At 33.8% G+C, this 15,315-nt stretch overlaps 1 protein-coding gene across 1 annotated transcript; it reads right to left on the bottom strand.

The window, feature by feature from the left end:
• Positions 1–4,224: 4,224 nt before the first annotated feature.
• On the bottom strand, positions 4,225–14,661 carry selenoi (selenoprotein I). Its single transcript, XM_059528110.1, has 10 exons — positions 14,328–14,661; positions 11,809–11,877; positions 11,029–11,137; positions 10,217–10,291; positions 9,427–9,689; positions 8,805–8,913; positions 8,629–8,677; positions 8,310–8,490; positions 7,966–8,148; positions 4,225–6,233 (listed from the first exon to the last, which is right to left on the bottom strand). The coding sequence occupies exons 1-10, from the start codon at positions 14,508–14,510 to the stop codon at positions 6,126–6,128; spliced, it is 1,329 nt and encodes a 442-aa protein (XP_059384093.1). The 5' UTR covers positions 14,511–14,661; the 3' UTR covers positions 4,225–6,125.
• Between the last annotated feature and the right edge of the window lie 654 nt (positions 14,662–15,315).

Raw genomic sequence — 15,315 nt, 5'->3', positions numbered from 1 at the left:
CAGGAATGTGTCAAATGTCATTTTGGTACATTTTGTTTTTACTTATCTTACAAATAAATTGGAAGAATACACAAAACTGGAGTGTTCGCCTAATTGTAGACATCTAATTAGGCTAATTTAAGGGTGTGCGTGTTTTGTAACGTGTATGTTAAATGAGCAACTGTGTTGTGGCTGCTCCCCAATGGCCAGGAGGGTTTTGAATAATGGACATGTAAAGGAATCTTTCCCTCTTTTCAGCTGGTGAGGAGCTCATGAATTATGAACACTTTGTTTTGGTACACGATATGGTGCTGAGGGGGCTTGGCCTTTGTGTGTGCGTCTATAGATATGTGTGCTGGAGAGAGATTGATCCGAAGTGAGTGTGGCATGTCTGCACCTCAACTCAGACTTGTAACCACATAGTTCCCAAAGTGCCAAGTCAGACACTTAAGTATCCTGTGATTATATAATCCATCTTTTTTTTCTACAGTTTGTGTGAATGTTATCGCATTAGGTAACAACATAACACAACCAAGTGGCATCTGCGAACAAATGTGTCTTTTTAAAATAAAACAGTAAAATCAATAATTGTTAACTATTATTAAGGTTAAAAATTACAGTTTAATATTTTTTTATTTATTTTATAAACTTGATTTATTCCTGTGAATTTTCAGCAGCCATTACTCCAGTCGTCAGTGTCACATCCTTCAGAAATCATTGCATTATGCTGATTTTGTTCTCAGGAAAAGTTCTAATTTCTAATTATCAGTGTTGAAAACAGCTTTCAAACTATTTCATTATTTATTTTAAACAATATGTCTGTTTTTTTATAATGTAGAACCTGAAAGCTTTCTTTTTTATGAGTGATTAAAATACATTTTTTTTAAATAAATGTCACTTGGTTGAATATTTTGCAATATAAAGCAATAACTTAAATTTTTACTGTATCTTACATGTCCAAGTGTGAACATGTCCAGCAATACATCAAGCAGTGGTCTGACCTCAGATAGACCAATGACCTAATGTCTGGACATTACCAGGGTGCTACCATTACATCCAAGACAATCCCATCTGTCTCCGCTTTAATTAAACACACCATAGAGAAGAAGAACTAATATGTACCACCTCAGTGACTCAACTAGAAGGACGCAACAGGGGTATCATACTGTACCGAGCAACCCAGTGATGAAGAGGCACATCACCTCAGTTCCGTGGGAAGATCATGTCAATGTATTAAACCCTTGAGACAGCCAGGAACAGAACATAGACCCGAACATAGTCTCTTATTATTATTCCATGGAGAGAGTTGTATTTGGAGTCAATTAATTTGGCATATGATGTATCCAAAGCAACTTGCATAACATTTAAAGTATACATTATTATTATTAGTAGTTATACTGTAGTTTTGTGCTTTTTCTGGGAATTGAACCATGACCTTGACATTGCAAGCGCCATGTTCTACTGTTTGAGCTTCAGGAATGTTAATAACAATTTATCCAGTGGCTTGTGTCACTTGTTGCCTTAAACAAGCCCAAACTTGCCTAACACAAAACATAAACCATTAGCCAAACTCGGACATTATAGACTGGACTTGGGCTACTTTTCCAATAGTTTGTGTTTACTGACTAACGTTTTCTATAATACTTTATATATATATATATATATATATATATATATATATATATATATATATATATATATATATATATATATATATATCTTATTTAGGATTAACCTCCGCGATCAAATAGCGCGAGACTTTCAAAGGCCCACATGGTGCTTTGGTGAACTGAGGGGGTCGCGCGGAGTTTAAGCCGTACCTGGAGTTTATCGTCACTGATGTACCTTTCAAACCGGTTAATCCCGATTTGAATAAAAGATGAGTGCCGAGGTTTCTGGGTGAAGCAGAAGTGCCACCACACGGTGACAGTAACCCACGTAAAACTTAGCAAAACTACATGCATTAGCGCACGAGGCGGGAAACACGTCTTCAAGTTCAAAGATTTCTGTGTAACTTGAGGTGCGTCAGAGGCTGGACTATCAGCACCTCGCCCTGACTCGCGTTTCCCAGGAAATAACGGCCATACACCGGTGTTCTGTCGATTTGTGCTGCCTTGTCGAAAAATGCTACCTCCCATTAAAACCAATGGTAGCATAATTCGATAGCGAAAAGTGTTACCTATCAGATTTTGCTTCATGCATGATATTAATAAGGTGTGAGGCTTTATTAACATGTACACCTACCCCAACCCTAAACCTACCATTACAGTATGATAAATACAGTGTTGGTAGCATAATCTGATAGGTAGCATTATTTGTCAGAACACCGGCCTTCTCCGGTTTCTAATGACGTGTATGCATTATTGAGCGCGCTCTCCCGGTCCCGCTCGAGGCACCGGGTCAGCCACGCACAAAACGGACTGCGCTCCAAGAACATTACACTGACGCTGTCGTTCTTTAATTCATGCAATCTCCGATTAACTGTCAGTTTAGGAACAGGACTATCCCGAATGTAACAACACTGCATGTACACGTTGAATGTCACAGCTCAATAAAGTCAAACTCCTGTACAAGATCGATGCTGACTGTAACACATGTAGATCTATCTATCTGTGCATGTATTTATATTATAGACACAAGTTAACAAATTATTTACATGTGGTGTAAAAACATCCCAGAATCATTCAAATAAACGTAAATTTACATTTATGCATCTAGCTTCTACTAATTGCATACATGTAAATATCTCAGGATCATGAAACTTACTTCACAGAACATCAAAGAGCTACTCAGACATAATATATCCAAATTTTGTGCTGGGGGGCAGTCGTGGCCTAATGGTTAGAGTAGGTTCAAGTCTCAGTACTGGCAGGGATTGTTGGTGGAGGAAGTGAATGAAGTATGGGACACCATACTTGGCCACAAGCCATGTCCTTTTCATTTTAAATGTCATAGCACACATATACAGATTCACAGCTGTTATAGGCTATTGTATAATCCAGCAGCTCATGATGTTTTCAGTGTCTCTCAGAGCAAAGAGTTAACAGTAAATAAAGCAAACTTCATCTCTGCATGTGCTGAGTTTAACATGCATTTGGAAGCACAATATACACATAATTTCCAACACTTTTTAGATAAATGTTTACAGCATTTCAGCAGTAGCCTATTCTGCTGAAATAAAAAGTTTGAATTTGAAACATTAAAAGCTCAAGAGTTTGAAGGTGTGAAGGAAGAATTTAAGACATGAATGTGTAAAATAAAACACTGTAGTTGTATTTTTATTTACAACATTGTAATTTAAACTAATTATGAAATATTTAAAATATTAAGTTTGGTTCCTAATAACACAAGTGTGAATAATGTGGACTGAGACACTTAACTAAATTAAGGTTTGAGTCCACTTTAAACTCCATCTATGAAAGCTAATCGTACTGCAGTTCACATGGCGATATAACAAAAAAGTTTTTCAAATGATGTAAATTCAATGTAAAAATAATAATAATTTTGTAAATAATGTTCAAAATAAAACATTTGCTTAAATGTGTTATGTTGGTTAATGACTAAACAACTAAACGTAAGTTAATGCAGGATTGTTAAATTACAGAGCGCTCACTTCAAATAAATATTTTAAGTCCAAGGGGTTTGGCTGACAAAAAATGTTTGGGGAACTCCTGAATGAAGCAAAAGGGCACAATGTCTACTTAGTTCTGACAACTCGCCTTCACATTTCCTCTAATGGTATGCAACTTTTTATATAAAAAATATATGTGTATTAACTAAAGACGAAATTCCAAAATGTGCAATGCAATGGTATTGTCTTTTACAATAAGAGTTCTGAGTGAAATCCTGTCTGTCCTGGGACCGGGGTTTCAAAATCTGCAATAGGACAAAATGATACTGTGGATACACTTACATTTAATGGGGCAGCACAACAAGATAATGTTACAACATGGATGGATTTTGTTTTACAATATGCAGAGGTTTAAGAGGATTCACCCCACTTTAAAAGAAAAAATTTAAATAAAAAGTTACATTTGCTTGTTCTCCGAAGCATCACACAAATGCAGTTATACAGCAATTGATAAGAGAACCTCCTGCAAACAAAATGGTCACATTTAAGAGTGGTTTATTTTAAAAATGATGATGATAATAGTGACACAAACAAAACACATCAAGCAGCCACACTGACAGCAGCAGCCTCTGATATTCTGTGCACAAAAAAAAAGTTAAAAATGAAACGTGCTGATTTGCTTAGTGAATTTGACCCTCAGAGGCACTACCATCAAACTCTGTTCTACTGCATAAAAAGAAAAGCGCCATCTTCTGGCTAAAAGCTTTCTGCTCTATATTTTGCAGGAGTGCCCTTAGAAATGAGTGTCATCACACATTCTTTAACAAATAATATATTGCTGGACAGTAATTAGATACTGATGTAATAAAGACAGACGTTACTTGGGACTAGCAGTTAAAGTATGTAGATTTTTTAGCCATGTCATCTCTCAATTAATGTGAAACAGGTATTTGGAGGATAAGAAATATGCATCCTGTTATATTATGAAGATAAAATAATAAAAGCAAGATGAACAGCAATACAATGTTATAACAACATGAAAAGACTGTACATGTTTAAACATCATTTGACCAGGTCTCATCTCAGCGAAACAGGATATATTATGGAGGCATGAGGTTTCTAGTGAGTGTATAAGTGTAAAACATACACAGATATATACATACAGTACATATGCACATACACACACACACTCATCCATATATTTACACATACATTCAACTCACAATACACTTCAGACAACCAGTGAAAGTTAAAAAAAATCGTATTACCGGTACCTATATAAGCCCTCAGTCCACCAAACAGAAAGATACGTAAACGAAACAAAAGAACAGAACAGAAAAACCGACTAAATGCTGGAATGAGCTTGATGCAGACCATGACACCTGCAATCTGTAGGTTTAACAGACATGTCGGTGGCACACAGACTAGTGCTTTTATCATGTTTATAGACGGAGCGAGGTTTGACTCGCTCACTCCAAGTGCACCCTCTCCTGTTCAGGGTTTGAAGTGCACTCTTCATTCAAGAACAAATAAACTCAATAAAAGCCGACTAGTGAAGCAAACAAAAAGAGAACCGGAAGAAAATGAAAATCGGCACGCGGACACACCATCACCAATATAAAAGGAAACGAAAACAAACAAATATCCCAGTTGAAGTAGTTATACAAATTCAATCGGTCAGATGAGGTTGTGGTTTGAGCTGTGTGATATTATAGATAGCTATATGTGGTTGTTTAAATTTGTCTCATGTCATTATTACAATTTTGTATTATTGTAGAGATCAACAAAAGCACCATAGATTTAAATAAGCATCTAACATCCTTGTTCTCTCATACATATGTACAAGTTTGACATTAACTGAAAATTAGACCGTTTTCACAGTTGGCTTATACTGTCCATTATAGAAACATAATTTAATAATGCCTGTTACTGGAAAAAAAAACTCCCCAAATTGAGCAGTTGAGGCCAAAATTAAATAAAAATTAAATAATTAAATAAAATCTTCAAATCTAATAGGCTTAAGACATTCATCACATCATCATATGTGTGTAATCATCATCATGTGGTTTGCGCGTTACTTATCTGAGAGCGTGTAAGTGAGATTAACCATTCAAGGCTCCTAGTATCTCTGCTGGAAAGCACATTTCCTTAGGAAAAAAGCAAAAACCCCAGCTTCAAGGATACCAAGCAACCAAATTGTCTCGGCTCGGAGTGAGCAACACGATACAGCTTTTTCTGGGAAGAATGGGCCCTGATACACAGCTACAAGGTCGAGGCAATGTAGATCCTGGGCTCAATGGGTCCTGTTTTTCTGAGCTATTGAGTCCCATGGTGTAATTGTGTGTCCGAGCCCAATATGTCCTATGGTGCAGCTTCACCTCTGGGGACAGTGGGCCCTGTGGTGCAGCTCTGCCTCAGGGATCAGTGGACCCTGTGGTGCAGCTCCACTCATTTGTTGATTGAGCAGCATCCTCAGAATAAGGTGGCGCATTTGGTCAATTTGGTTTTCTGTTGTTAGCAGTGTCTCCTTGGTGATTGGTGAGAGTCGGCTAGCTGAAGAGGATGCGGAGATAGCTTAAACCTCTGCAGCCTTCAGGCCGATTTTCTCCTCGTCTTGTCAGTCTGAATTGGGTTTCTTTAGTGAGAAAGCGTATATGTTGAAATGATCACTCAGCTGCTTCACCTGCACAGGGAGACAGAAAAAAATAAATAAATAAATAAGACCATAATGAGAAATATTGTTGTGTATTGTTGCAAAAGATAATTACATAATATTTATTATATATGAGAATAGTAAACGAAGTAAAAAAAAAAAAGCATTTATTCAAAATAGAAATATTTTCTAGTATTAATAATATAAGTCTTTACTATCACTTTTCCATTTAACACATTCTGGCTGAATAAAAGTATTAATTTCTTTCCTTTTTTTGTTTAAAGGAAACAAATTTATTTCTATTTTAAATAAACACTGTTCTTTTTATTTATCAAAGGATCCTGAAAAAAGCATCACAGGCTCAATAATATTAAGCAGTACAACGGTTTAAAACATTGATTATAAATCAGCATATTAGAATGATTTCTGGAGCATCATGCAAGGCTGAAAATGCAGAACATTCAGCTTTGCTCCACAGGAATAAATTATATTTTAAAGTATATTAAAATAGTACAATTATACAATAATAATATTTCACAAATTTCTGTATTTCTGATCAAATAAATGCAGCCCTGATGAGCAAAAAGGAACAGTATAAATGTGTGTGTGTGTGTGTGTGTGTATATATATACACATGTATACATTATATATATATACACATTATATATATATACACATATACATTATATATGTATATATATATATATATATATATATATATATATACATATACATTATATATGTATATATATATATATATATATATATATATATATATATATATATATATATATATATATATATATATATATATATATACACACACACACACACACACACACACACACACACATTTTATATATATATATATATGTACACATATACATTATATATATATATATATATATATATACATATACATTATATATATATATATATATATACATATACATTATATATACATATACATTATATATATATATACATATACATATACATTATATATATATACATATACATATACATTATATATATATACATATACATATACATTATATATATATATATACACATATACATTATATATATATATATATATATATATATACATATACATTATATATATATATATATATACATATACATTATATATACATATACATTATATATATATACATATACATATACATTATATATATATACATATACATATACATTATATATATATATATATACATATACATTATATATATATATATACATATACATTATATATATATACATATACATAATATATATACATATACATATACATAATATATATACATATACATAATATATATACATATACATATACATAATATATATACATATACATATACATAATATATATACATATACATATACATAATATATATACATATACATATACATTATACATATACATATACACATATATACATACATTATATATATATATATATATATACACATATACATATATATGTATATATGTGTGTATATGTATATATATGTGTGTATATATATATACACACACACACACACACACACACACACACACAATTATATATATATATATATATATATATATATATATATATATATATATATATATATACACACACACACAATTTTATTATTATTATTATTAGAAGTAGTTTAATATATAACAATCTTATGGTAAATTTAAAGATTCTTCATGACTAATGAACAAATGAGCAGTCTGTGTGACTTTACTTACAACTGATACTCCATAGTGTATGTGAGTGAGGAGGACTATGGCGGTCCATATGTAAAGGACAGTAATTTCACCATTCTGCAAAGTCCCAGTTATCACTAGCAACACCACAGCTGTCATCGGCAACAACAATAAACTCAGTGGCTTGCATCGAGTATTACTCATCTGGCATACAATGAGCTTGCACTGAGAGAGAGAGAGAGAGAGAGAGAGAGAGAGAGAGAGAGAGCGCATGTCAGAAGCAGACATCTGACAAGATGTTTCAAATGGAACTGAAAGACATCCATTGTCATGGCTGCACAACTTGTTTATCTACAGCAGAGAGCTAGAAGACTGATTACACTCACAGTAACATTGGAGAAGGCTGTTCCCACCATGAGATAAAAGATTCTGGGTTGCTTCTCGATTATGTCTGTAGGAGAGAGACTGATCCACAGTGTAGACAGCACAAAGAGGAGGACGGGAGAGAAAAACGGCAACAAGGCCTCATACACCGAGCTGTGCTTCAGTGTGTTATTACGGTACGCCCTTTAATAATACAGAGAAAGAGTGAGAACAAATATCCCTTTTCCAAAGCATACATTATTTAATAGTTTATCAGTAAGCTACACAGTATGAGTCATTTTTATGTAGTCCAAGGCACAAGGGGCCTGGAATGAAACTTACTTAAAGACATTGTAGAGGCTCATTGGTAGTGTGACAACAAATAAACAACCTGTTTAAAAATAAATAAATGAATGAGGAAATTCGATCATCCTTTAATTTGCAAGTTTGGCCTAAAAGCAAATGAAAACACAGCATTTGAAGTATTAACTGTCAAAGACAGGGTAGAGTTCACTCACCAACAATCAGAACAGTGAAGAGATTTCTGTAATGAACATTCCCAATGACAGGCTTGTACCATGTTTCCACACCAACCACCGCTGTTACTATGTACACGACAGAGATAGTCTGGTATAGAGATGGAAAAAAAAAGACATTAATATAAACTGTAAAATTTATTTCCATTCAAGTATCACTGAAGTTTCCATGTGCGGTGTGTGACATGTTCTATCCTCAAGAATTATTTATTCCATATTTTAAAATACACCACTGCTCAAAGGTTTGGGGTCAGTATGATTTCTTTTTTACTTATTCCTTAAAATGTATGATTTTATTCAGCAAGGATTCATTACATTGCTTATAAAATGACAGTAAAACTTTTATAATGTAACATAAGGTTTCTATTTCAAAAAATGTTTTTTGGGAAAAAAAGTACACACACACACACACACACGCACATATTCATATTATATAGGAAACTTATTACAAGCTAAATTATTTATACATTAGTATACTTTTGTATATTATTACATATTACTAATATAATATTAATATTGCATAATATATATAGTTTATGGTTATATTTTAATAGTTTATGAAAACATTTTCTTTTCATGTGCTTATCTCTAGGTAATAAATTACCACTTGACTAATGTCGTAACCCCAGGGCAGGAACAAAATCCCAGTGTTGTACTTCTCCCAGTGAGACAGTATGAAGGAAAACAGCACAACCCATAACAGATAATACAGCGTCACCACGCTGACACCGGACTCTCCGCGTCCGAACACAGAGTACACTGTAGCGACGAAGAACACACATGCCCAGCTGTCCAGGCCGTGATCAAACAGCTCACCCAACGGAGTGCTGGAGTTTGTTCTCCGAGCCTGTTTGCCGTCCACACCATCTGCATATACACACAAGACAAGATATATTTCAGAGACATATATGCAAGCATACACACATTCCCACACAAACATGTTTCCAATCTGGCTACCACATTCACATAATGTTTCAGAGGTTCTCTGGATCCTAGACATAATGGTCACAGCTCTTCCCTTAAAAATCTACAGTATTAAAAAGCAAGCCTCTGCAAATTTGCTGAGTGTTCATATTTTTATATGCAAATGTGTCTTCTGTGGCTGTATTACAGTCAAATGTCCTTCTTGGCTAAATGGCTAGTGAATTAATAAAGTATACAGGATATGTCAGTAGGTTTATAAATGTACACAAGTAGGACTAAAAATAAGATATGTTTTGCTGATAATATTAATCAAACGATACTACTGAAATGCTACTTACAAAATGTGACTTACACACAAATAAACTGATTTAGCAAAATGATTCACAAAATCAAGACCACTAGCTGACAGAAAATTGGTCAATTAACATTAGTACTATCTAAAAAAAACAACAACAACAACATACACTTACCTAAGGTATAGGCCAGAAAATTGAACAAACCAGCAGCTATCCACACCCAGCTTGGCACATGTGTATGGCCTTTCCCTGTGCCACAAAACAACACCCACAAACTAATCAATGCCATTTACAAGTAGGTACAATCTCAATTAAGATAACAGCATTGAACTTGAAAATATATAACAAATTACATTAAAAAATTAAACATAGATACATACATAGCATAAATAATGTGCTCAATTAATTATGTAATGTAATAATTTGTCATTTAAAATAAGTCCAAAAATAGTTAACAGCAGCATTTACTGAATTGCTATAAAACATACCCATAAAAATACCTAATTTTTCTGTTCATTTATGAAGAATGATTTTAACTTTTCAATGCTACATATCAGTGAAAAACACTAAGACTTCAATATGTTTTGTCTTTATTTCTACCTAATGGAATCAGATGTGTTACTAGGACTAACACTTTTTTTTGTAAGCAGAACTTGTTTGAATGATTTACTCCACAACACTGAATGTACAGTCTGTGTATATGTGAGAAAGCTGCTATTTGTATAGGTGTAGATGTGTATTAACACTTGGTTAGTTGATAACTGAGAGAATGAGCTGGAATTGAGACCTTGATCCATGTCATATAAAAAGAATGTACTTACACAACCTTTTTCTTATCATTTCACATAATCATTAATTGGTTGTTGTTGTAATCATAACAAATGTTTTAAAGTCTCTAAGCTTTGAGAAAGAGTGCATTACCCACAATACTTTCTCACTAGCGCATCAAAACCAAAACAATCATACACACAGTTTATTGACCTCACCTGAGGCATAAAAGTCAAAGTCGAAAAAGGACAGCAAGGTGAAGGTTAGTACCAGGAACATGAATCCTGTAAATGTGATGAGGTTTGGGGCAAGCCATGTGGGCAAGATCTGAGACGGAGCGAGAAAGAGAGAAATTAGCAAGCTGCAAATGGTCAGATGTTTCTCGCAGGTAATCAGAGCCAGACGGAACATTCATTAATGTTGCATACATGCAATTCAATGAAAGCAAAACACCAAGTAATGTTATTCTTTTCATGTAAAATACCTCTATACATTCACGGATTCGAAATATGTTTAAGGATTGACAGACAAATAACATTTTCATGAACGCATCTTTATAACACAAAATAATATGCAGTAAAAACTATTTAATAATAGTATATTATTGTAATATGCAATAAGAATAAATAAAAATATTAAAATGCTATACTAAAATAAAATAAAAATTCCAATTACAATAACAAATAAAATGCTATATGAAATGTTAAAATAATTACTAAATTGTAAATAGAAATATTACAATTTGATAAAACTGTATAGTTAACAATATACAATTTTAAAATATTACAATTAATAAAACTGCTGTTTCATATTCACAGTTTTGAGTTTTAATGCATCCACTTTGATAAATAAAATAAATGCATTATTTAAAAAGTAAATTTAAATAATACATAAATATTCATCTATAATAATACATTATTATTATTTTATCTCATATGAGAGACTGGATGGCCTTGTGTATTCTGGGTAATGTTCAAAACGACAGTCGTGACACTCACCTTCACTACTGAGTTCCAGAAAGGGTGCATGACGTAGATAGAGAGGGGGTTGGAGTCAACCGCACTGTACTGTAAAAAAAGAGATGACAGGATATGCAGAGTAAGACAGCACATTAACACTCGGGTCCAGAAGTGTGAATGTCCAAAAAAAGTGTTAACAACAGAGTGTTTCTGCCATCTCAACTAATATTGCACTGTGTCTACAAACTGTCTAATTTTTCAGCAATAATTACTCTAGTCTTCAGTGTCACATGATCCTTCAGAAATCACTCTAATATGATGATCTGGTACTCAAGAAACATTTCTTATAAGTATCATCATTGAAAACAGTTGTGTGGCATAATATTTCTGTGAAAATCTGGATGAAGTTATAATAATCATGAAAAAAAAAACATACGTTTTATGTAATCAAAGGGGTTAATAATTGGATGAAGAGAGAGCTTTGCATATCAATCCTTTTGATGATTCAAATGACAACAACATAATATCAATAAATCTCTAATTAGATTCTACGCAAGTACCAGGTACGACTGGACAATAAATTCTTAAGCTCAAACCTAGAGGCAATTTAAATTGGCCTGAATGTAATAATGTCTATCAAATCTGAAACTCTTCACTGCAGCACACGATAGTAAGTGGTATGATTCAGTGGTGAAGGCAGATCACTTTTCAACCACTTCCCCAGTATGTGTTCACTGTGTGAGCTCACACTTAGAGATTGGGCGGCTATTGCAGCCTTGAAAACATCTGGATCTAGGAAGGCCTGAAACGAAACCCATGAACCCCTGAAAAATATGCTTTCTAAAATGTACATGTTTATTCAGCCCAATATGCTTAGGTAAAAACACACAGTTTGATGATAAAAACAAAACAAAAGAAATTTTATTAGGAAAATAATGTATACAGAACCGCTAATTAAATATACACAAAATTGCTGAAAACTAAATATGATAACCCTGATCAGATACAGGGCTAAAATAAACACACTGCGGTAGTCATGTGGGGGCAGTCATGTATGTTCAATGACCCCTATAAGTATGTGCAAACACACCTAGCAAGAATAGCACATACCAACTCAGCAGCCTGTTCAACTAACAGCCCAAATCACTGGCAGGAAATAAATACACCTTATCAGACCAACAAGACTTTACACCAGAAGACACTCAAGGTCACAGACACTTTCATTCACAAGCTCTGTCAAATAAGCAGTCAGAAAAACACAAGAGTCTGCGTCACACCCAGGAATTCAACCTCTCAACCCCTTCAGCTCCACACCCTTTAACCAAAAGATCCTCTTCAGAGATGCCTAAACTTTAAGATTTGTTTATTTCATGGATTATAAATTAATAATTATCAGACAATTAAAAACAATATGCATTATAAAAATGTATTTCAAAAAAGAAAATTATGGAAAATGACCGAAAAGCAATAATACTGTTATTTGTTGTTTGAAACACAATCATTTAGCGATTTTATATTCCTTTTGGGTCATTTTTCATTAATTTTTAGAGAGTAATTCGCACAATTAATGAATTAAATAAGCACATTCTATTGAACACACATAATGGCACTGTAATATTGTAAAATAATATTCTGACTTAAAATAACTGTGTACCATTTTAATATAGTATTTACATATATTAATGGAATTTATTCCTGTGATTTTAAAGCCAATTTTTCAGCAATAATAACTCCTTCTGAAATCCTTCAGAAATCATTCTAATATGATGATCTGGTACTCAAGAAACATTTCTTGTAAGTATCATCCATGAAAACAGTTGTGTGGCATAATATTTTTGTGATAATAATAATAATAATGAAAAAAAACAGATACGGTTTATACGTATCTGTTATACGGCAAAGGGGTTAATAATTGGATGAAGAGAGAGCTTTGCATCTCAATCCTTTCAGGTGCTTCTATTGTAAATTATATCAGAGGACTCTACACTGCTATAATACAGTAACACCTGAATTTTCAATGAACACAACTAAAAATTACAGTGAAAGCACGGGGAGCTTGTGACTCGCATTCAAATAATGTTCTTACCAAAGATCCTTGTTAAGAGGCGGAACCAGGAGCCCATCCCTTTACAGTTCAACCCAATTTACAAACTAACCGACAACATAAAGCATGTAACGTTAGACCAACGGCAGCCTTACTGGACACCGTGTGTGTTTATGTGGTAAAACAATGTTTAGAACTGATGATTTACGTTCACCGGCGGTTTCAAGTCATTGTGGTACGCCAGTGAATTAACAGCTTAATAACACTGATATGTCCTTAAAACCTTTGAGTTGGATGTATATATACACTAATAACTAAATGGTTTATCATTCCATCCAACAAATTCAAAGGGAAAATTTAGTATTCCTCTTTAAAAGTGACAATAAGCCGCCGTTGTCCTTCCTAGAGAGCGGCACACACCGGCAGACAGACCTCATGCTTCATGATAGCATTAACGGCTAGCCGACACCCTAAAGTCCAACGTTAAACATTTTGCCGAATATGACGGCCTCACCTTATATTTATCAAAACCTGAGAGTTGCTCTTGGGTGACATAGTGGTAGAGAGCCATGATGACCGCAGCACTGCTCTGAGACGGACCGAAATTCACCACCGTGTCGGCGTACAGTATCCGCAGTGCTGCACGTGAGCGGCGGCGGCGCAGTGGCGTGACGACGCCTGAACTGTGTTCTTTCATAATAAAAGCCGACGTGGAACACCAGAAACACGAGTTTCGATTTCTTTGATGCTACGGAAACTTCGTGACAGGTACCGCGATCTAAATATTACAGGTTTTGACTGCCTACACACAAAATCTGAAACCGGACACTCAAAACCAGAACCACAAACCAAATCTGCAAAACCATTTATCAATTTCATAAAAAAAAAAACATGCAAAACACAACACGCAATTCTCTATGCAACACAAAAAACTAATAGGAAGTATCTTGAGTTCCATTTTCATACACAACCAATCAAAATGCCACCCTAATTAATCAATTCATCAGTGCCTTTGCTCACACTCACTCCTCACTTGTGCAAACACTCATTGGGCTTTACTTAACACCAACCAATCATGGCTTTAGAATAGGCCTCTAAATGCACATATACACAGCTACACATGTGTGATGTATTTATTTTCTTTTGTACTGTGTAATACTGTATTCACAACCACAAACGCTTAACAGTTAACTAACTTGAATTTTTCAACATCTCTCTGCCAGCTACTTTAAATATTGTACAGAAATGTACATAGGAGCTTATTGACAGAGGAGCTTTAGGTTTTGGAATATGTGTGTATATGATGTATATGTATGTATGTATATGTATATATATATATTTTTTTTTTTAAATATTATTTTGTTTATATATATATTTTTTTTTTATTTTTTTTTTACCCGTACATTTTTATATAGTTTTTCTTTAAACTGTTTTAGGGTCCACCCAGCCACGGGGAATCCTCGGAACTCAGTCTGAAAACCTTTGGACTAGTCTACATAAAA

Source organism: Carassius carassius, chromosome 37 (assembly GCF_963082965.1).
Source record: "Carassius carassius chromosome 37, fCarCar2.1, whole genome shotgun sequence".
NCBI classification, from domain to species: Eukaryota; Metazoa; Chordata; class Actinopteri; order Cypriniformes; family Cyprinidae; genus Carassius; species Carassius carassius.
The sequence above is the reverse complement of the archived record's forward strand: the minus strand, read 5'-3'. Positions and strand labels throughout refer to the sequence as shown.